At 43.7% G+C, this 24665-nt stretch overlaps 1 protein-coding gene across 1 annotated transcript in view; it reads right to left on the bottom strand.

Moving 5' to 3' along the window:
• ass1 (argininosuccinate synthase 1) overlaps nucleotides 1-23070 on the bottom strand; it is a 61250-nt gene extending 38180 nt beyond the window's left edge. The window contains exons 1-8 of the mRNA XM_006640739.3: nucleotides 22862-23070; nucleotides 21065-21188; nucleotides 19118-19186; nucleotides 17629-17817; nucleotides 14779-14835; nucleotides 13639-13713; nucleotides 8344-8414; nucleotides 7789-7819 (exon numbers count right to left, since the gene is read on the bottom strand). Coding sequence (XP_006640802.2) covers nucleotides 7789-7819; nucleotides 8344-8414; nucleotides 13639-13713; nucleotides 14779-14835; nucleotides 17629-17817; nucleotides 19118-19186; nucleotides 21065-21172 — 600 coding nt within the window. The 5' untranslated portion in view covers nucleotides 21173-21188; nucleotides 22862-23070. The remainder of the gene's footprint in view (nucleotides 1-7788; nucleotides 7820-8343; nucleotides 8415-13638; nucleotides 13714-14778; nucleotides 14836-17628; nucleotides 17818-19117; nucleotides 19187-21064; nucleotides 21189-22861) is intronic.
• Nucleotides 23071-24665: the final 1595 nt, after the last annotated feature.

Here is a 24665-nt window from a genome sequence, read left to right as displayed (position 1 = left end):
TCATTTCCCCTTTTGACCACCTCCCAGCTGGGGGTGGAACAGTGTGGATCAAGGCAGTCAGCCGTGCGCGAACGGAGAAGTTCCTGGGGGCCGGACGATCGCTCTGACCAGCAGGGGAAAATAAAAAAACTCCCGAATCCCGCCGGGGAGTCGAACTGTGCTCCGCCGAGGTTGCACACGCCTGACCACCACGGAACATACAGTGTACTGTGACAGCCACACAGGATGCGTTCCTGTACAGATCTAACTACGAATCTGTAGATGTCTGTGTGGGGTTAGAAAGTCCTGGAATACCCGAGAAGATGGCAATATTATAACATTTACCATATGCATTTTTGGGGGGCATTTTATTTTAATGAATGTACTGTAGCTTACTTATGGATGCCCACTGCTGAACAGAATTTGCTGCATCTTCTCTGCGAGCACACAACAGAGCTCCCTCCACACCGGACAGAATGGGTGACCTCAGCCCTTTCAGCTCAGCTCAGGGCCTTTCAGCTTCTGCTCATCTACAGTTTTCATTTCACATTTGGCAAAGTCTTGTGGAAGATTGTTTGGAGCTTCGTTATACTGAATCAAGCCATCCTGACACACAGTACGAATCCTACACCTGTAGTAAGGCACCCAGAACCCAGAATCGGGGTTTTTAAATCTCACCTACTGTATGTTTTCATTGACCTTCAATTCCTAATCCCTTTCTTTGAATTTCACATCTATAAATGGTTTTCTGTTTAAGAATTAAATCGACTGTCTGAAGCAGACAAATACAGCCATACTGATTGAGTACCCCAGATTTGCATGTCTTACCGATCTTAATCAAGAAATTGTAAATGTTCCCAAATGCTCCCTTGCAAAATAAATCATTTTAAATACTGCTGCTGAGCTATGCGGTACTTTTTAGCACAATGACTTGACCTCCGGGCTCTGTTAGGATGTGTTTTAGGCTGAATCAGTCCTCAACATTAATCTTACACCTTGCCACATGGCACCAGAGAACACACTGGCTTCAAAACCAATGCATATCAATAAATATAAATTCATAAATAGCCATTTTTTTTCCTATATCTTTATTAAAATTCATTTCTAGCCACCAATTTTCCTTTGCAGTTCGTGGACAAAACACTGGTTCTGGATCTCATTCCCCCCACCATCTGATCCCAGTTTCCTTCTTTTCGCTTGAAGAATAAGCCACGCTTCTCCGAAGCTTGCTCTTTTTCCTCGGGAAAAGCCAACAATTCGGCTAAAAACCCCCCCTGAGTTGACAACACGCAGTTTCCTCATCACGGACACATTTCCACCCTAGGCTGGAGCCTCCCGTTCCAATCGCGAAATGGGAGTCATAAACACAACCTGCTCCAGTTAACAGCAGCCCTGCCAATTACAGTGGCATTAAGAGCAAATCGCCGCCAATGTTTCCTGAGCTGAGTCAAATTGCAGAGGAACTATGCAAAATAACCACCGAGCGCATTTAAATGGAAACCTTTACCAGACAAATCACGATACAATAACTAATCCCTTGCTTGCATATATCCAAAGGCCTCATCTTTTCTTTCCTTTTAACTAAGCACTGAAATTGACTTTGAGTTTCTTTCGTTTCCGCCTCGGCGCCTGCCTGCAAACAAATGAAACGAGAGCAGGACAAATAATAAGTCCCCGGGGCCTGCCGGCCGCACTTCTTGATTACATCGATAGCTAATGCCTGCTCCGCCGCCGAACATCGTTTTATGTATTTATGGAAAGGGGAGCGAGGTGAATTTAAAAACGAACAAAAAAAAAAAATCACAGTCTTGCTGGGTGAGGCGAGTTAAAACAACCGCCATCTTTCCCGGCTCTCCCTTTCCCATTTTTTGCTGCAATAAATCATCGCCTGACCCCACGCAGGCCCCGGCACCCAGACTCGTGAAGGGTTTGGAGGGGAGGGAAAAGAGAGTTCTGCTCTTCTAAAGCGACCTTCCTATGGACCGTTCCCTCAATTTGTAAACAAGCGGCTCATTACAGAACGCGCTGAGTTAGCTAAAGAGCAAAAACCCCAAATGGGTCTTAAAACTTGCCGAGGTTTTTCCCCCACTCTTACCTATAGTTTGGATGGGTTGAACAGCTATTTAACATGTAAAACGTTTGGTTTCACATCATTTTGTAGACACTCCTATCCCTTAGGCTCCTAAGTCTTTAAGCAAGACCACAGTTTAGCCTCACTGTCTGCCAGGATGGTTCAGGTCACTAAGGCCTCCCAATTCATTTTTTTCCCCCAACAAGAAAAAAAACCCACACACAAAAAGGAGGAAAAAGTCATGTGTAACACACACACACACACGGAAATCCAAAAGGTCTATCAGTATTCCTTGATTACACCATGGTGTTTCCCCCCCTCTCTCTCTCTTTTTAAATACAAGAAACAGTTCAAGAGACAAATTGTTTCTTGTGCTGTATCAATGCATTTCATTTAGACCTCCCTGCAGGAGGGCCCGGCCCAGAGATGTCATCCTGAAAGAAACGAAAAGATAAAAATATGCCGGGGAGAAAGAGGAGAGTATTGGAGGCAAATGGGCCGTGAACTGAAGCGCCGTGTCGTAGCACGGAGCTGGCTTGCAGGCTTTATTCAATCGCCCGATATTGTTGTGCTCCAGGCGGCTGAATGCACTCTTTGAGAAAAGGCTGCAGCATGAACTTAAAGCAAGTAAATTTCTATCTTTCTGCACATTAGCTGCCTCATTGCCTTTCAATCGAGCCCCTGAGAGCCAGAAGAAAAAGAGATGGGGAGAGAGAGAGAGAGTGACTTAGTGTAAAGAGGTAAAACTTGAACCATCTGTGTGGAAAACCTGTTAAAATATACGATTTTTCCTTTACACCATTAACATACATCTGGATCTACGAGCTGCACCTTTCGATTGCAGCCCTGTGTCTGTATCAACATCATACCCTCATTTATTAAGCATAATAAATACTGTACCTTAAGCTGCACAGTGCTTATTTTGACAGTGATGCCTCTTGAACATTAATTGAGCGCTCAATCATTCTAGCAAGATGTTTTGAATGAAATAATTTAGGATGCGGGAGGTTCTTACACCTGCAGAACTACAAGCGTGTGGCTTAGTGTCAGGGACAGAGAGGCGGCTGAAATAACTACAGCCATTGGGCTGGGCAGTTCTGTGGCCCTGAACTTTCTGAACGCGTAAAAATCCAGAATACTTACTTGTAAAGGAGTTTAGACTAGTGATTTTCCTTATATATGTTTCCTGGCTCCTTTTAAAATATTAACCACATTTCATAAGAGCTGATTGGAAATAAACATACGTCACACTATACAGTGGGTACTATGTGGATGCTCAGATCGTCGCAGAAAAGAGAAAAGATTTTCTTTTAATGTTCTACATTAATTAAATTAAACCCATCACCTTTCACCATTCTTAGTTTGCAAAAGGGGAGGATGAGTTACTCTTTTTACTATGAATCTAAAGTCATTTCCACTAACTGTATATTTCACTTCTAACAGTAGTGACTACAAAGGTAATATAGATAGAAGAATATGCAAATGGATCATACAAAGATTTAAATTATGAAAGGAAATGTATATAGATGGACGATGTCAATGAGACCCAGGGAACAGAAGTAACAGCTATTTTGAAACAAGGGTCTAAATACCATAACTATGAGATAAGAGATCTAATTACATGGGATCAGGTAGCTCCTTGCCTTCACAAGAAGAATTGTGTTACTGATTGACCAGCATGGAGGTGATGGTACAGTACATGGTGACACAGTCTCCTCCAATGTTTCAGTGACACAAAATGGTTGGCATCATGCCTAGCATGTGTGAGCATGTGTTGTGGGCACTTTCACAAGGTCAGTAAAACAGGAATGGATTTTCGTAATTGGAAACAGTCAAGCCTCTAAACTAATACTGCTGTTATTAATGAGCTTCTCGACTCAATAAATGAACAGCTCTGATTTTAAGTTCCATTTGGAAATCACAAACTAGAAAGTGCCACTCTTGAATAATATTAATATAATAATATAAGTGATAATATTAGTTCAAGGACTGTTTTTTTTTCTGTAAAGAATCACTTAACCCTAACAGCCAGTTTCATTGATGTTCGAGCTCCCCAGAGCTGGACTAACTTTAATTAATTAGGAAGTATAGATCACAGTGATTGCCTCCACTAGTTTGCCTGGGATTAAAGAGCCCATTGTAACACCGAGTCCTAAACAGGCTTACTATCTAGGAATCTTCTCCTGGGGCAAGCTTGGTAAACAGCTCTTGAAAAGAAACAATACAAACCACAGGCAGGTGGGATTCATATCCCCTCTGCCACACTCAAAGCCTTGTTATCTCCATCTTCAACCTCCTCTTTCCTTTCCCCCCACTTCAAGATCAACAGGCCGTTCTGTCCCTGATCAAAGGGGGGGACTCGTGTTTATCAAATGCCACAATGTGGGGAAAGAAATGCTGCTCTTCGTTTTGATTTTTTCAGGGACGCGACTCCACAACGGGTGCTGACAGAAGTCTTAAATAGTTTTTACAGGTGTCACGTGGGCAGCGGAGCATGAACTGGAAAGTGGGCTGACCAGGGAGGGAGATGCTGGCTGGGTTTGTGTGGGGTTGAGAAACTCCAGAAGGCGATACACAAGTGCCTCCTGCACTAGGGAATGAGCAAGCTCAGCTCCGTGGAAGTTCTTTTCTCATCCTATAGAACAATGTGCAAATTGAGCAAAAACTCCCAGTTGTGTGCCATGCAATCGGGCTCGAGCCCATAGCATGTCTTCTCGAATTTCCAACACCGAAGATCCCATTGCTGAAAGAGATCCCAAAGCTACTCAGTGCTCACAGCCCTACACACACACTGATATTACAAGTAGCTCTACTGGTGTGAAGGGGGATAACAAGGTTGAGGCAGATGATATTGTACATTTATTTCTTGATATGCATGATGGAATTACACAGTTTTGACTGGATATAAATGAGCCTCTGAATACCTCAACCGGTAAAAAGTGCAAAGTACAGATTTCCAAAAGATTAATCACAGGTGAGCATAAAGCCAATGGATTACAGTTTTTTGAAGCACTGCATCAGGGCTCCAGAGTGGATCATCTTGTAAAGGAGATCGTAATTGCTAGTTCTAGGGTATGTCATGAGCGATCAGGGATTCATGGTCACCAGGGGGCGGATGCAGAGCTGGCTGGGCTCGATCGTTGAGCTGTTCAAGTCTCCTTTGGTTTTTTGCATCACAATGACACCTGGGCACCTGCAGGATTGCGCTGATGTCAGTGAGAGACACACTCGCTCCTCCAATCAGATCAAACTCTCCTGCAAAGTGTGGTGGAGCTTGCTTATGACAGCTGTGTGTCAGAGGAGTGCGTGTACACAGGATCTCATTCTCTCTTCCTCAGCTGTCCACACCAAAGACAGAAAGAATTCATCCATCGATTTTCTAACTCCTGCTTCTAATCCAAGGCCAAGAGGGATCTGGAGGTTAACCCAGCAAGCAACAGGCACAAGGCTTGATTCACCCTGGACAGAACGCCAGTCCATCGCAAAGCAGACAGACACGGACACACACACTGACTCCAGGGTCAATTTTCCCCAAAAGCCAGTTAACCTACCAGCATGTCTCTGGACTGTGGGAGGAAATCGGAGCACCTGGAAAAACCCATGCAAACATGGGGAGAACATGCAAACTCCACACAGACAGCACCCCTTACTCTCTCCTTTTGCCCGGTATTGTGTGGCAGCGATGCTAACTACTGTGCTGCACAGTCAGAAAGTCTGACGACACAAAAATGTCTTCCGTACAGAGCGATCATGTCAAGTGCTTTATCACAGGGGTGAAAGAACTGGAAGCAATGTGTTTGCAGTAGTTAACTTCAGATTCTGTCTCCCAGCAAGTGCTAGTCGAGACAAGATAACAAATGCTGGAGAGAAAGTTCAAGAGAAATTCAAAGAGAAAAGACAGATCAGCAGCAAATGCCAGGAGTTTCCCCTTGTCTTCAATGGCTGAACTTTGTGCCCCACACAAAGAAAACTTCACATTCCCTAAGACAGAACTCATGTCTCATCTGTCTAATTACGGCTTTGTAGTTTAGTGCTGCTTGTGACATTTTCATGTCACGGTGTCACGGTAAAATCAGTCCCTCCCACGTTGAACCCGGCAGCAATATTCCAAAACAATACCCCTTGAAAACTGAGACACACAGTACCAGCTGGGCCAGAGCTGGGGCTGTTTTCTTCTGGCGCTCCCATGAAATTGGAAATTACGTGCATCGTTCTTGCAGCCTCACCAGAGACAAGCCAGAGTCTGTGTGTCCCAGCCTCTTCCCAGGCCCAGGCAGTGCAGTTGTGGTAAAAAAAAAAAAAAAAACCCTGTGAGACAAGTTTGTGTCGCAGCTCAAGGGGTGACCCGGCCTCTGTTCCAACCTCCTGACCTCCTGTAGATCTCTCTGTCCCGCTTGGATGTTCGTTTGTCTTTGATTGGAAATGCTCCTCATCGGGGATGAAAAGGAAGGCAACCACACTGTGTTAAGTTCCCTTTCAGGGCTCCGTGAGGCATGTCTGCTTAAGGAAGGCCAGGAAACCTGTCTATGTTTGCAATAATAGTGGTTTATACACCTCTTACTCTTTCCATTTGCAAGATCGTATGAGGCAGCATTAAGTCAACATGAAAGCGTAAGGACTTCCACCCCTGTGTTAGAGACACATACATGCCCTTGGACAGGCCTCTCACTGGACAGTGAAGCCTGGACTTTGTGTGCCTGGGAATTCACCCCCTGAGGAGAGCCAGGAAAGTAGGAAACAAGGCTGCCAGGAAACGTCACTTTGGAGAACCTGACATGAAAAGTATCTTAGAAACTGAAGTGTATGTTGATGCCGGTCTAACCAATCTCTTTGGAAACAGAGGGTATCCGACAGAACAATCTTCAGAGTAAACTACAGACCTATCAGTTGTTTACATAAAGTAGGTTTCTTCCAATTGCTAAGGCAAAATGACACACCATCGCAGAGCCACTAGGCTGTACAGAATTGCTCAGATACAAACCAGGTGAAGAAGCCTTTACCACTCTACGTCTTCACTTCAAAGCTGGGTGAAAATAGAGACGGCAAAAAGCAAGATTTCCAAAACTCTTTGGCCTCTCACTGTCCAAGAACAGGATATGAAATGAACAAGTAAATGAGATGTTTTCCAGTATGAAAGATTGAAATCCTGTGTCTGTACGTTGGTTTACACTTCTGATTAGATTTGGCAGGTTGGTGCTTTCAGTCTCCCTGTAAAAGCAGGAGTGTGTAACGGTGTGTCACAAAGTGCTGCATTCAGTACTATGGAGTGTGACTCTCCGCAACACCTTTGGGAAAGACTGTGCTACAGGAAAACTCTGCAGACGGTGACAGAACCAACAGCTCTACCCCGCCTGTTAAAACAGCCCTAGAACAGCTCTTCTGGTCTGGGTATAACCAGTCGCTTGCCCAGAACAGCCATGACTGCCAACTGCTGGCACAATGTGCATTGAGCTCTCGAACACAGATTAGCTCTGGCCAGGCAGCAGGAGGCCTCACACAGTGAGAATCAACTCAAGGCCAGTGGCATCTCCCTGCCTGTAAGCAAGGTTTACTGCGCTGATATATCTGTTTAAAGGCTAAAAGCACAGCAGAAGTATCAAAAAAAGAGTAGCTCAAGCAGAGTGAGGCGTAGAGATGGAGGATAAAGTTCGATACGAAGCACAGTATAGCCCAGGAAGGGACATACAGTGCTGGCAAACGTTGGTGCTGCACAAAAAACAAAGCAGGGGACACGTTACCTTGGGATTTTCCAGAATTCCAGATTCATAGCTGGTGACAAAGAAGAAAAGAGCAAACTTGTTAAAAAAAAAAAGTTGACACGATCAGAGCACGAATACGGTCTGAAAGCATTACAAAACCGACTCGATGTGATTTGGAGATCCCTCAGAGTATTACGCAGATCGTGCTACTGGTCCCTATTGCCTGTTTAATCAGGTCTGTCATCTTAGAAATATGTGGATCTAATGAGATGTTTGCCAGTCACCACATGGTCAGACTACTTGATAAATACAGGGGTTTATCAGTTCATAGACTCACAAACCCCCCTTTCGTCCTCCTCGTCCACTGAGCTCCAACACCAACTTCAAACTACCACTTAAGTCACCTACGGTCCCGTTTTACTTTACTGTGCAAAAAAGCAGGCCTTTGGATGCCTCAATCCAGTAAAAAACATGTTATGTGCCAGATCATGGTCTATACTAAAAGCGGCTCGCATTTAGAATGAAAAAGCGTCCAAACTTTTTTGTTTAAGATACTTCATATCAGCGCAGGCACTGGAAACGTGTCCTCCTTACCTGATGTGCATCAAGTTGGCGTCCATGCTCCAGGGTGCTTTAGGAGTTACAGGCACAGAGATTCCATGTTTCTGGGGGAAACACAGAACTTACAATGAGGTGCAAGGAAGACCGAAGTCTTAAATGAAATATCGGATCGATCAAAATACAACTAAACGGCTCGTTCGCCAGGGGAAATGAGAGAATCGCATGCCCTTCATAGTTGACCTGATTTAACATTCGGTGTGAGCAGGGTTTTTTCAAGTTTTCAGTCCTCAAGCACATAACCAACTGTAATACAATGTTGCATATTGCTTCATAACTTCATATACCAATAGACCTAATAAAAGCAAAGGCTTACTACTACCTGGACTCTGTTCAGACAATTTACTTACTGACGCATTAATCTACAACGCATCAGTACTATACTTTAAGAATAAGGTCACTGCAGAGCAGAAGCACACATGACACAAACCTGTCGGATGTTTCTAACCTACTGAGCGATGAACCTACAGATTTACTCCCTCATTACCACAGGGATTCATTCACTTCTCTGCCTGGTTAAAAAGTTTCTCCTGCCTTAGCTTATCTTTGACATCTTATCAGTGGACAGGCTTGCCATTGCTGACTAATAAATGCATTTAGGAGCAGGACAAAAGAACTGCTGGTTTGGAATGGAAGGCTCTCATTTATCAGTTGTGCCCACAAACGTAGCCGATCGCCCCTGGGGCTCCTTGCCAGCTGTGTGATAAAGGGAGGGAATGGGGTGATGGGGGGGTGAGAGTGGGGAGCATTGCGTTTTATGGTGCAGTGAGGCGTGTGCCCCCACGGCAGGGTCCTGCCTGGAGAAAAGGAAACGAGTGCTCAGTGATCAATGGTTCCCCCCCCCCACCCTTCTCCCTTTTCACACCGACCATTGTCTGCCCGGGTGGGACTCTCTCCAAATTATTTGTTTATGGGCTAATATGTTTCCTTCAGAGACCAATTCTGTTCCCCTCGAGCCCCCAGGGTACGGGCTGGAGAGGGTAAACCTCTGGAGAGCGGAGGTGCTGAACGTGATGGATAAGGGGTAAGCAACCCCTCCCAGTTCAAGACAATCGGCACCCTTCAGCATCAATAACAAGAGATCTATTCCCATCACACTTTACCAACCAGATTTTATTCAGAGAATCACAAACCGGACCGCAGTAACACGCAGCACGTTATCTACAGCAAGAAGCCCGATCTGATTTTACTGCTGTAGCTGAACACACAGGCCTGTCACAGTCCGGGGGCTGCCCGATTCTTCCCCTGTGAGCCACAACAGAGGACTTCCACAGGTGCTCGGGATGGGAAAGGCTTCCCGTTTCCTCCCAAAGCAGAAATGCTCTTTGCCGCATTTACAGCAAGTGAGAAATCTGAAACACCGAAGTCTTCACCGCTGACAACCTGACAGGCCTTACTTTTGGATTATGGATAGAATTCATAAAGTAGTTCGCTATATATATATAAACACACTGAATACTTTGAGAAAAAAAATGTTAATATAACAGAGAAATTTCAACTGCATCAAGACACTACCATTAACGTCCTGGTAAGTATATGTTACCGTTGCTAATGTGGCTGCACTTCCACTTTCAAGCACACACAGTGTATTAAGGTTTTACGTGGAGAGCTTCCTTTATCATTACATTTCTTATGACTTGATAATGTCTTCCTCTCTCTCACTATGCTGTCCAGCATGTAGCTAGGGGTGAGGCCGTCTCCGTGGGCGCCGCGTGGAGCCACGGGCAAACTGGAATGCGTCTTTGGTTTCAGACAGAAATGATCAGTTTCTATTTTCTAACGAATAAACACCGAGTTCCATAATGTGATACAGCCAATATAGGATACACAGCATTACACTTACACTGAAATGGAGTGGCAAGCGTTAATGACAAAGGCTTGAAGAAACACAGCTCACTATTTCCGCTATAGAGGCAACACACAGCCTTCAAAGCTTTTTTGTCAAGTTGAATTTCAAAAATATGTGTAAGTGGACAGGAGTGCGATATACCACTTAATGGCCAAAATATTAGGAACCCACAGTGAATAAAGGGGCTGTGGGCAACATGTGGTGGATGTGTGGGGCATGAGACAGCTCTCCATCACCTGCCCCGGCCTATACAATCCTCCAGCTCTCAGTCCTCTTCACAACTGAAGAAAACTGGTACATTGTACAGACTGTTCTTGCGGATTGCCGATGCCCAGCATGTTAATCCAGCCAGAACCTCAGACTCCGAAGAATCTGAAAGCCCACCTCTTTGGGATATGCAGTAGCTAACCCCTGAGGCCCCTCAGTAGCACTACTTTACCAACCATGCCCTTAGATTACTACAGTGCTTCCTGTTTGTCAAGCAGCACTGAAACTCTTCAGCACTGTGCAACAGCCACCCATCCGTCCAGTTTCTAACCACTTCTGCAGAGTCAGGGTCAGCCTATCCCAGCAAGCAATGGGCATGAGGCAGGACACACCCTGGACAGGACGCCCGTCCGTCACAGGGCAGACGGAGACAAACACAGATTTGCCCACGCTCACGGCAGGGCCAATTTTCTCGAAAGCTAAGAAGGCGATCATGTTTTGGACTGGGGGAGGAGATCGGATGGCCGGAGGAAACCCACACGAGCATGGGGGAGAACCCAACGCGGATATCGCCAAAGGTCAAGAACTGCACGCAAGGCCATAGCGGTGCGAGGCGACAATGCCAACCGCTGTGCCACAATGCTGCTCCACTGCGCAACATCCTGCCACTTTATCGCCACGGTGCTTTTTGTGGTTACTGCTGCCTGTTTGCAACACTGTTTGCATGTTGACCATGTTGCAAGCTGCTTTGGATAAAGCTGTCTGCCCAAGGAACAGATGGACAGTAAGCGTTTCCGTGGTTAAATTCTCAACATACTGTATTGGCCAGGAGAGAACAGAGTTTTTTTTTCCCAGTGACGTAGGCTATTGGCCACAGTCACGGGTTCTGTCACCTGTATTTTCTCCTGATTCTGTCTCCCCGGGTTGTCATTCCTGGTGTCGGGTACAGTTTGCTTTTTGACAGACTGTGTCTCTTGTGTCTGTGTATATTTCATTCTGCCACGCCCTCGGCTTAAAAACTTTGAATCCCTTTTACTTTTGCAATACAAACCCTAACCCTAACTTCGAGGAGAAAACATTTTGAACAGTCCTCTGGCTTTTTTAGATAGTTAAAAGTCCGTAAATGAAGGCTTTCAACTTTCCAGTTAGTGACAAGCTGCCAGTGTGAAAATGAAACAGTGTCTGTTGTTTTAAGGCGTCACAATAACAGGATTTTCCTTCCAGATATTTTTTATATTACAACTACAGGGTTTAACAGTGTTGGGGGCGAGTGTGTGTGTGTGTTTGGGGGGGGTATTGCAGAGATTCAGTGCAGACTGGCTGTAAGGAAAAGCAAAAGGCTGAAAAAAACAACCCTTCCACTGTCTCAGCAGGGGGCCAAATGATTGCAAGACATCTTAAATGGACACGCATAATCCCACATACAATATCGTCATTTGAAAGCAAGAGATGAAAAGACAGTCCCCTATGTCTATCCACCTGGAGAGTTTAACCCATTCTGAATTATAACTCCCCCCACACACACCCTATTACCGACAGCACCAGGGCACGATAGGCCAGACTGGGGTCTTTAATGATGGAACAAGCCAGACACACACCCCAATAATTATCCCATTTCACTCAAAGGCAATGGGGCATCAAGTGTTTTGATCTTGTGCTGTAATGAGCCTTGCACAACTGATGGCTTGAACCCTTGATTTCAGTGCCTCATCAAAAAACATACAGGCACGAAGTATTAGAAAGCCAAATGCACATTACGTCCTTTCTGTTAGATTTCCAACCGCCGATTATCTGAACCGGTCAGAGCGAATGAACGATTGAAAATGCACAGTCCATTATAACAAGGGAAAACGAGAGAATGAATTAAATTGTTGTTTCAAAGTTCCATCAATTTCTTACAAATTGAAAGTCTTGTTTTATTTTTCTAACCAAAAGCCTCTTGATGAGAAAACCGGTTTTCTCATATTGCTCCAATGGACTTTCTTAAACTGCTTGGGTCGGGACACATCAGAGAAAGGCAATAAAACAGATGTGGTTCACTGATGAGTGGTGTGGAAGTTAACTTGTGTCCTGACGGGGGTAACGTGACAATTTGTAAGTTTTTTTAATGGTTTTAAATGAAGGGTTCCTGGGTTGAGAATTCATTTTTCATGAGACTGTACTCCAGTCATTCTTTTGCGTCTAACCTCTTGGAAAGTTCTTTTATAAGAATTGACAGATGGGTGCACTTTTACAGAACCTAGGGAAAAGTAGGTACTACTGTTTCTTAAACATAAATCATTATACATTGTATTGATGAACAGAATTCAACCACTCAAATATCTGGACACACTATGTACAGTGGTGAGCAGAATTTCTTTATTCTTCTTTATTGTAATGCTCAGAGTCACTTATAAGTTCCTTGAGGATGTGATGCTCTCCTTTTGCAAAGAACAGTATATAGGGATAGAGTGAGTTCATCAATAGCTTATTGTATTTAGAGTCTACTTATCACAGCTGCATTTGAATCACTTTTCCATTAGGAGTTCAAGAAGCAGCTATATTCAATGCTCAGTGCCAAGATTGTGCCCGTACAACCAGATACAACAACTGAAGCACGACAGCTGTGAAACTACATGAGCGCCCTCTAGTGAAACACACAGGGAAAGCAGAAAAACTCCACTTTGGGGGGGAAAAAATTCAGATTCTGAAAAGGCCTACCTCCGAGGTCAAATGCTTAGAAAACATCTTGTTACAGAACAATGAATGAAGGAGATGAGATGTGAAATCTCAAATAGAGGTAGCAAGTTAATCCCATCTGATAAATTGCAGAATGGCAGGTGTATATATACAGTACATATCAAGTTGATCGCCAACATATCAAAAAGGTTTCCCCAGTTTTGAAGTGTATTGGCTTCAGTAATCTATCTGCTAACTTGAAAATGTAAAACAATTCTTATATCCAGCTCCAGTCAAGTAATGCAAGTGTGGTGCTTATAGATAAATCCATGGAAAACAACTTTTAACAGTCATTACATTATGGGAGAATTTGACAGCAAATCTCACACCTTTTTTGCTGCTGCTTCTACCATACATGTTGAGCATCTTAAAAGAGCAGCACTTGATCATAACTTTGACACCTTCTTCAGAACAACCACCACCAAACTAACAAGTGATTGTGGCAGTGCCGGGTTCTGCCACCTCAAAAGGATCGAGCAGATGAAGAAGACCTTTACCTGTGCAAAGTCCATTAGATCTTTCCTGCCCTTGAACCGATTATAGAACTCCGGGATCCTCCAAGGAGCAATGATCTACATTTAAGGGGGAGAACAAATGGAACACAGCCATGTTAACTCACTGGATTGCTGCAGCTTGATCTCCTGTGCTCACTGGATAAAACAGGAGTGAGTTAGAATATCTGACTGAAACACTAGAGTTAAACTTTGAACAGGTTTATCTCGTAAAACAATGTTACAATGCACTTTGCTGAATCAGAAAGGGCAAGCCACATTAGAGAGATGAATTCCAGTTTGTATGGCAGTTAGCATCAATCCACATCGTCTAACAATTCTGACCAGTGGCTTGAATAAATACTGTATTTGCTGCACACTCAAGATTAAATTGAGTTGCTTTTGGAAAATGTACACTTAAAGTCTTGATTTTATAAGACTATAGCATGAGATGGAACACGGCTTTTTAGGACTGATTTAAAGCACCATTTTAGAAAAAGTCAGTAACATTTATAGTTTACTGCTTCAACAATATTGTATCTTAATAGTCTTCTGGAAGAGAGTAAGGAGAGAGGAAGCTCTATAGAGTCTCCTACAAGGGCTTGAGTGGAGCTGCCCTGCAAAATGGGGGAAAAAAATCAAGGTATTCCACCCAATAGCATGCAAAATTAATACGGATATTTAAAAAAGTGACATAACTAGCATTCGGAGAAAGAAATTTATCACAACACTTTAAGGAGTAAAAAATAAATAAATAATAACATGCTGTTAAACCCGAACTCCACATCATTTGGCCTCTCACAAAATAAGCAGCTAAGCAGTTTGACCACAAAAAGGTTCAACCTCTCATAATACAGCCCCGTATTTCCACAGGAAGGACTTTCACACCTCCATGTACATGTATATTTAGTAAACATAAAAAATACATTCTCTAAGATGTTACAGAGATGTTGCAAATCCAAGCTTCCAAATAGATCACTCATAGCATTTATCAATGTGCATATATATATACTTTGTCCCTTGATTACCCTTTACTGCCAATTTATAACCAATTTAATGCCTGAGAACTAAGTATTCATTAACGTTGGAGTTACAAAGTCTATTTAACTCGAGAAATTTCACAGAACTTGATACAGAAGATCCTACCTTGACTTCTGGGTAGAGTGCGTAGCAGGTCAGCTCAAACCGAATCTGATCGTTACCCTGAAGAGGAAACAAGTGCGTTAATTCGGAACCCGAGTACTGCATGCTTTTGGGAGGGGGGGGGAGGGAGATTACAAAGTTGTTATAAATAACATTTCGTCTCCATCTAGTGGACAAACCATGTATTACATACTTTTCCAGTTTTCCTAATTTTTTTAGAAGTTAAATTGTCTTCTCCTAGCGGAAAATGTGCATATTACAGATGCTTTCCGTGAAGGGTTAGTATTAATTCTAAGGTTTGAATCCTTGTCTTAGAGGGCCCCAGTCCTGCAGGTTTTATAGCTAATTAAACAAATTAACTTTGATCAATCAAACTGGTGGTTTGTTCAATTAAGCAATCAGATATCATCCATCCATTTTCTAATTGCTTCTTCCCATACAGGGTCAAAGGGCAGCCAGAGCCCATTCCAGCAGTCAGAATAGTTTTCATCCTTTCAAGCACCAGGCTTTCATTCTTTGAAACATTTCTTGCTAAATTGGTTAATTGCTTAAACAAATGTCCCTAATCATTAAATAACAGGTGATTCGGGGGGGGCTGTAACTGGATTGCAGCAGCTCTCCAAGTCCAGGGCTTGCCTGTACCAGTCTGCATTAAATACTGAGGGACTAAAGTCACATCCGGCTCGTCCACAGTCTTACAAAGGATCCTTTTACCAGTAATTGGTTACATTCTTAGCAGCTGCCTAGAGATGTGAATTCCATTCACACCAAAATAGCACAGCAGTTGTGTAACATCTTTAAAAAGCTGCACGTTAACTTAAAGCATCATGAAGTAAGTCATACCCCGCACTCAAAGGAAGAACTGGAATATGTTTAATACAGCACAGAGAAACATAAGCTGTAGTCTTTCGTACAGGACTTGCCAGCCTGCCAAACGTGAGAACACCTGCTGATTTAAGCATGGTGTCACGCCGCACAGATGGAAATGCTGCACAAGCAGTTTGAGTGCCTGAGAATACATCTAACTGAGTAAAGCCCCTGATATCCGATTGTCTTGGTAGAGGAATTGACACTAGGAGGGCCCAGTTATAAACAAGAGAGACCAAATGGGCCACATCATGCTCGTTTGGTAGTCCAGTAGCCTGGCTCTGGCCCAGGCTGGTCCACTTGCGCTGGGAGGTCTCCTCCTTGTCCACCAGGCAGGTGGTCTCCCTATCACTTCAGCATGCAATAGTGTCTAAACCTCCAATAACCCAGACCCTTACTGCCACTGCCCTCGTTTTGCTGGGGGGAATGGGCTCCTAAGTGCCCTGATTTTCCTCAGTGCCAACCTCTGGCCCCAGTAAGGCCTGGAAGCCATACCAGCCTGCCCCCTGTGTAGCACACGCTACATGACCCTGGCCGCAGTGGAGGTCTCCCTCTGGACTGGTCCCCCACAGCAGCTCGTCTTAAATATTACATTAACTTCCACTAAAGTTACTCCCTTTGCTCAAACTGGTAAGCAATTTTTTTTTAAAAGTAAAGAAAAAAAAACACTTTTAAGAGATGAGCAGGCGATGGATCCAGAAAGAGAACCTGGATTTGAGAAACCAAATAAACTAAACTTTAAGGAGAGGGGGAAAAAAATATAGACTTCATCATTTAAACACATGACAGCTTTGAAAGAAGCCGTGCACTACAGTATGTGGATTCTGTGGACAAACCGTAAAGGTTAATCCTGTTAAGATAGCAAAAAAGTGACTTCGTCAGGCTGCTGACTTGTTAGCCCTGCTCTCTTTGGTACAGATCACAATACCTCACTTCCCATCCCTCAGGATCTCAGCGAGACGTTTCTGGAAGTTTCCCAGGTCTCGTGGAATACGTGCATAAACCAGATAAGGCCGGAGCATCACACCTAGGAATGAGCTACAGGAACACAGGGCAGACTCTTCCACGCGGAGAAGAAGGAAGCAAACTGCACACTCAGCCACATCCCGAAGCGCATTTATTCTTTTCCACGAGGACGCGTCTTCGTAAGTGAGGAAACATCTTTTTTTTTTTCTTTGCTCCAGTGCTTATCTCTCAGTCAGTTTCCCTTTTCTTGCTCTCAGGCCCCGGCTGAGGGCATTTCCATGTCGAAACGAAAAAATACCTTTCTGTCGAAACTGTTTCGTTAGGAAGTAAACTAATTGATAAACTGCTGCTTTGCGAAACGAGAAGGAAGTCCAGCAGGTTAACCAGGAGGCTGTTTGAATATCCTGCAGGGCACTGCGATTGCACCCTTGAGCAGTGTGCTGTGCTCAGTCTGCTTCGGGAAAATGCCCAGTTATATAAACTGGCACAAATGCAAGTTGGTTTGGATAAAGCCAAATTCATGAATGATGATAATTAACTGGTGGCTGGCGTGATTTTACAGCCCATGCACAGGAACAAATCGGTTGCCTCAGACGGTGCAGACTTAAAATGCACTGTGAATGTGAACATTTAAAAATGAGAACAGAAACTATTCATTTCCAGAAGGAGTTGTCTGAAAGTGCCCACAGCGGCCCGGCCATGTTGCTAAAGCTGAACCTTTGCTTCACTCAAGAAATGGACAGATGGATGAGATTTGTTGATTAATTAGAGACAACCAACGGGGCTGGGCGTGTCTCCTCTGATTTGCAAGTCTTACCACACAGTTTGGAACTCCAGTAGAGTTTTCTGGTACAGCTGCCATTATGCTGACATCATTACTTAAAACAATCGTTTCAAGAAGACACTTACAAAACAAATGAGCAAACAAATGAGGATATTATGCACAAAACATGCTTTAAAACTAAGAAATCTCTGATGGTTGGGTATTTTCACCCACAATTCCCTGGGGCAGCGCCGTACCTTGCCTGTGGCACCATGGGAGACAAACTGGGCGCCCTCACGCTGGGCAATCTTAACCTGGCGGCGCGCAATGCAGGGCCGGGCAATGGAGGTTCCCAGGAGGTAGCGATCCTCATAGATGGCGCTGGCCTGGACCGCTGGCCAGATGAACTCCTCCACGAATTCAGCTCGCAGGTCCTCGATGAACACCTGTGAGGGCGGATCGACAGGGGAAGCCATTTAGAAACATGATTTGAACCATAGGTCATCCAGCAGAGATCACATTCCCGGCACCTGCTTCTAAGCGGGTTAAGTATGCCATGCTGATGTGCTCATTTCTGTTCTGTTTGCATGCAGGCCATCGCTACTGCCCTGTAGCAAAGGACATCTACAATGTAGGCTGAGCACAGATCCAGAGTTACAAATATTAATTGATCGCAAACTCTGTGATGTGTCCTTCCATTTTAGACTCAGAACCTTTTCAGAACAGATCACATAATTAAAAAAACATGAGGATGAAATGTGCAGTGGAGGGACAGGATAAGGTAGCTGAGCCAGTGTAGGCAGGACGTTAGACCCGAAAGAAGTGAGCATTTCCTGTCTATAGTCCCTTGTAGCTCCTATAGGCAAGGGAAAGGAGTCTAAATGATTTGGGTCGAGTCCTGAATGATGTCTTCTAGCATCTGCAGATGGGTGGTCTCGGTGTGTGATGTGAGTGAAAACAAATGGGCTGCTGTTGTGACAGGGATGCAAAGTTTATTAGATTGTTGCTCCTGGCCAAACAGGATCTGCCACAAGTTCTGCTGCTGGGTGGCGGGGGGGGATGAGATGAAAATCTGCTGTGCTTTTTAATGTGAATATAGAGAACTGTGTGTTAAGGTGTAAGTTCCATGGACCAGTGTCTCTGATTCTGTTGAATTCTGTTGAATGAGTTGAATTCTCCAGTATCTGCAGGTCTAAGAGACGGGGTGTTGAAGACTCAAGATGAGATGCTGGGGGTCATGGAGCGAATTACTTTAATGAACATAGGTGTGCAAAAATATAGGACACCTCCATAGATTGATAAGAGGAAACCAACATGGCAAAAATATCCTGTAAAGGGTTCATACTGCCAAGCCACCGGTTTGCAGTTCTGATCCAAGGCAGGTGCTTCCAGACCTGGTCCCGAAGGACCAAGCTCCTGCTCAGTTCTCTCTCGGCTGGGCTCTTAACCGCATCCTCAGCTGAGCTAATGATTCTCTTTGCTGTCAATCTTTCAAACAAAATCCTACTTAGTCGATTAAGTTGCTTATGAATCTTAAATTAAGTTTGGAAATGCAAGCTACGACGTTTAAGAGCTGAAAACAATAAAGCAGTTCAAGTGTTATTAGGCTTTGCAGCAGCTTGAAAGATGCTAGGGAACAAGATTTGAGGAAATGACTGGGCAGTTTGCTCCAGACGCCTTAGTGTACAGTAAACCTTCTTGATTTTAGTCATCGGTCTGGGAGAATACCCCTCTTGCCCCCTGTACCTTTTTTGCTCCCAGGCTCTGCGCCTTCTTCTGCGCAGCGTCAAAATCCTCATCCTGCCCGATGTTGGCCTGAAAATGAGAGAGAGGAGCAAAAAAATAAAAATAAAAAAATGAAACGACCTCTTACCTTTTGCCAGCAGGCTCCAGAGGGGATTTACCTGGAGTCTCTGCTGCACAGGACTTCCTTTCAAGCTGAAAAAATTTAGATGAAAACCTCCTTTGGAATGAAACGCGAGCTGTGCTGTGCAGGTGTGAATGGGTGAATGGATAAACACAACCAGGAGTCATTTTTCCACGTCATGGCTCATGGCTACCAACCCTGTAGCCACACCCGAGGGAGAATGAGGATAGGAAGGCGGACTCCTGCCACCTGCCCTCCATCAAGCCACTTATTTTCACAGGTCACAGGCAGTGCAACCCAGAGGAGAGACACATTCCTCATTGACCGCACCCTACGCCTGCAAGTGTCTGGGACACACCAGGGGGCACTACATTACCAGGGGATCCCCCCCCCGACTAAATCGCACCCCCTCTCTTGGTGGCGTTCAGCTAATTGGGGGATCAAATCCGTCAGCTGCTGGCAAGACCCAGGGTCGAACCAGCAACACCTGGAGCACAGAGCACAAGCAGCTCCAGGCGAGCTCCTTCAGTTGTTCAGCTGCGTGCGCCGATCTCCCTTCTCTGCATTTCTGAAGCACCATCTCTCTCATCACTGATCTGCCTTTCATCAGGAAGAAGGAATACAAGTTGACGTCTCTAGATCAGGGAGAAGAGGGGGGAGCTAAGCAAATTCTAATTTGGCATTAAATCATATTGACGAGTGTGACATTCACAAACGTTCAGGCCTGACAGGGGTAAGTCCATCAAATCTTACTTGGCATAAACGGCTGTGGGTCTTTTCACAGAACACAATCACACTTGCTAGGAAGTTGTTCAATTAGTTCCTAACACCTCAAAACACACATTTTCTTCTGTACATAAAAGGTCTTTATTTGGCCACATAACAAAAATGCTAACTAAGCTCTAGGACGTTATGTTAAGGTATGGTGTTTATAAGCTGATCATAATCGAAATAATTCTCATCAAAACACAATGGCGTGACAATGGTGAACAGACCCTGCTGGTAATCCATCAAATGAAAGCTCAGGCGAGAGAAACTTCGGTCCAATGAGCCATTTCGTAAAGCAGCCAAAGGCTATGCACTCAGATAAAAATGGGTGATTTATCTGTCTGACAGCTAGACCTGACAGTGGCTCAGTGTTCTGCTCAGTCCTTCAGATTTCTAATCAGGCGTGTAGACGTCCACACTGCACTCATCTGCACAAGGCCGAAGACATCGTGACAGGGCCCGGCCTCAGAAGTGACACATCGGTTTTTTTACTTTTGGTAAATGATTCAGTTCATTTCCGATTATTCTTAAATAATAGGGAAGGACCAGGAACACTCAGTGCACCTTCTTTTTATACAATTACCTTCGGCAAACACGCATGTTCGACAAGCACCTGCATTGCTGTTTCACACAGAAATAAAGAGTTAATCCGAAGTATCAATCCATTTTTCTAACCACTTTATCCAATACAGGGACACAGGGGAGCTGAATCCTAGCCCAGCAAGCAATGGGCACAAGGCAGGGTACACCCTGAATGGGATGGGACTTACCAGATGCCAGCCTATCGCAGGGCACACACAGACACAAACACACACTCACACCAGGGCCGATATTCCCAGAAGCCCATTCACATATTAGTATGTCTTTGGACCATGGGAGGAAACCCATGCAAACATAGCGAGAACACACAGACTCCACACAGACTGCACCCCGGGAATTGAACCCAGCAATGCTGTGCCACCATGCCACCTAAAACATCAAAGCATCTTGTCTTAAAACTGGGGTCAAAGAGGCACGGTGTCACGCACACCCCCCTCGCGGTCGAGCTCCGTTCTTACCAAATAGGCGATGACATCGTAGCCCTGCTCCTTCAGCCACACCAAGATACAGGACGTGTCCAGGCCACCACTGTAGGCCAGAACCACAGTGCCCTTCGACTTGGACATGATGCGTGCTGGAAACCTACAAGAAAACAGCACATGACTGACACACGGACCACTGGACCACATTAGCTATCAGTGGGAGTCAGGCTTAGTCTCAGGTCTTCCCAAGGCTCAAGACACAGATGATGTTTATAAAGTAAAATAGAAAAAAAAACACGAGGCTATACGTATAGGAAAGAAATATACAGTAACTATATGGACAATATATATAGTAAAATCCGTCAATCCTTTATTTATCCAATACACAACCACCTGCATGTTCTCAGCTCGTTTTTCTAAAACTACCCCCGGATGATAGCTTTATTTTATTCATTTTGGTTTCTCTATTGCAAAACACTATACTCCTGTTAAGCAACATTTAAAAAAAAACCCACAATATTCCTCTATTGCTCAACCTAACTGAAAGAGTTTCAGTTTTCCTCAACGCCCTCAATACAATTTGAAGACCCGTTCATTCCACGGTCGTGGTTTCCGAGTTCCGAAGCCGGCCGGACACGCCCTGCCTGAGCCGCCAGTTCGTCACTTAACCTAGAGATCCTGCCCTTTGAGGAAGCTGGGGAGGAACAGGAAGCTGGAGTACCCGAAGAACACGCTCACGGACACGAGGGGGAACATTCAAGCTCCACACAGAAGGTGACGACGGCCTCCGTGTCAACAGCGCTCCGTGACCTCACACCTGAAGTCGGCCGAAACTTTCTATTACCGCGACTCACTGCCTCAAGCGAATTACAGAATTACCATGAGATGCAAAGCGTGCATCTACAGTCAGAAATAAACGACTCATAAAACTGATAAATGTACATTTTTTTAAAAAAAAAAACTGTACGTTTGAGACGGATAAAAACAAGTCCCGATACCAGACTCGATTACAGACATAAATACCGGCGCCTCTCATTTTGAAACCATGTTATTCGCAGGCTTATTTGAAGTAAATGATAGTTATTTAACAATTACAACAATTATCTCTGAATTCGCTGACCACTGATTCCAATTGCAGCGTAGTACCAGTAAAGATCCTAAGTGAAGTAAGCGACTTCAGATCTATGACGCAACTGAGAGTTTAACTGGACGTACAGTACATACTGTATTGACGGAGAATTATACAAAACTCAAAACAGACTAAAGATACTAAGAATTCATTTTGCTGCGGTAAATGCATTAGATTACAATATTTTCTTGATTGCTAATACGATGATTAATAGGTGATCCCCTGTCAAAAATGCAGACTTGCAATAGGATGTTAAAGAACAGTCTTTTTTATTATACTGGATATGAGAAAACTGATGATAACTCATCTTTAAAGATGACCCCTTTCACTGTAAAACCGTGTATATCCAGGAAAATAGTGTACAGAATGACGATCTGTACAGTGTTTTTTATACTACGAGGTACTGCACCTGTCGCTTGTGTAGCGAGACGAGTCGCACATCTACTGTAATCTTAGGAAATTCATCCTCTATCCCTTTAGAAGCTGCTACCAGATAGTCAAAAGCTAAAGGCTAGATAAACGAATGAGTTAAGCAAAAAAAAAGGAGTAAAAATGAAGGAATATTTGTTACAACATGCATACAAAAATACAGTATAGAACATTCTTCCCCTGTTTATTTGTATAACTGTGAAGCTTTGCTTCTGTGACGTGCACGCCTGAAACACTCCTCCATGCATTCTTTGAATGAAAACGAAATGTCTTACCTCGGAATCAGAGATATTTGAATGCAAGAACAATCTCCTTCTTGCACTGTGAGTACCCACAATTTAGCACTCCGTGAGGCAGGTTACGTCTTTAAAGCAGAATACACGCAGGTCTGTGAGCCAATCAAATATCAGACAGATTTTTTTTTTCCCAGTAGAGGGCGTGGCAAAAAAAAATCTGTAATTCCACAGTCAGGGCACGGTTTTATTAAATTATTAAACCACAAGTACTTGAACTGCTATCTTTTGTGCTTTGTTCAAATACTGCAGACTGTTGTATTTGGTTTAAGCGTTTTGAAGGTCTCTGCCTATGACTGCATTCCAAATAGATTCCGTTTGTTACGTAATGTTATTTTTTAAATTAATTTCACAAGACGACAGAGTGTCACCCGAGCGGCAGGTAGACACATAAAGAAGTTTTCAAACGAGACCGTTCGTTCCTAGACCTTCATCATTCCCGTTTGGTAGTTAGAAGTTATTTGGTCCAAGCTGGTTTCTTGGAAGAATCGAGGGTAAAGCAGCTAAAAGGCGTTTGCAAAGTTTTAAATGAAATTTCTTTCTCTCTGGGTTATTTTTGTTTCTCATTTTTAATCGGTTTTATAGTTGAGCCTCTGGAAAATGGCAGAACTGGCAGTCTACATTCTTTTACAGGTGAAGTGCGCTTTTGCAGAAAGAAGACGCTCATGAGAATATTTTGAATGCCTGGGCATCAATACTTGAAGGAAATGTGTTTTGTAAATCTTAGCCTTTCATATTGAACAAGGAAGTACTGAACATTTAATCTATAAGTATTGCAGTCTATTCACTTTCATTTGACAATATACTAGGATTCACCTCAGCCCATTTATGTGGAAACCCCCAGTTCCTAAGGCTGTGATGTCCACCCACACAGAATGCAAAACCTGGGTCTATAATGTAATTAAAGAATATATTGGAAAGTCTCTCTCTCTCCAGAACAAGGAACAGACGTAACCCGTTTAGCCAGTTCAGGCTGCAGGAGTTTAATTAAAATGTTAGTTTTCACCCACACCCTGTGCATAACAATCAGTGTCCAGCAAACATGAAGAACGATATGATATGAAATAATCTGATACATAATTGCATTGTATCAGGCAGGAAATGAGAGCTGGCAACATGAGCCTGACGCTAGTCCGGGAAATGAGGACGTTTCTCCTGTGTTTTGAGGGCTAGAAAGTTCAATATGATAAGACAGCTTGTTGTAGCTGTGTGGCCAAAACAACAATATTGCTTTCTGGATAATTTAAATCTTACACAATTATTCATTTCAATTAAGCAGTAATATCTTTCTTCAGAAGAAGAAGAATATCTTTCATTCTTTCAAAATTCATTCTTTGGTCTAGCTAGAGTCATAGAACTAAATTCTGTAAGTATTCAGTAAATAAACAACAAAGCTTGGATTGTTTGCCGCCAACAATTACATTAAATTTTCTAAAGGACAAATTCTAAATATATTTCCGTGTCAAGAATCGTGACAGTAGAATTAAAGATTAACTTCCTTGTAGACTGAGGTCTAGAGTTTGGAAAGTCCTTTGTATTTGTAAAACCTATGCATCCTTATGTAAGGGGTGTTGCCACATCATTTCTTCATGTTTTCCTGGCATGCTTATTTCAGTTCTTGGATTTCCTTAATACAAGTCTTTTCACACCCTGAAGAGAAGAAAAACTAGCTTTGGCAAAAGCTTCCTACTTCCTGGTTTATTTTTCCCCTGTTACTTTTGTAAAAACATTAATAAAACAAACTATTTAGATTCTATGAAAATGTAGTTTTACTCTACTTGTCACT

This window comes from Lepisosteus oculatus, chromosome 24, assembly GCF_040954835.1.
Source record: "Lepisosteus oculatus isolate fLepOcu1 chromosome 24, fLepOcu1.hap2, whole genome shotgun sequence".
Lineage (NCBI taxonomy): Eukaryota > Metazoa > Chordata > Actinopteri > Semionotiformes > Lepisosteidae > Lepisosteus > Lepisosteus oculatus.
Note: the sequence above shows the minus strand (reverse complement) of the source record. Positions and strands in the feature narration are given on the sequence as shown.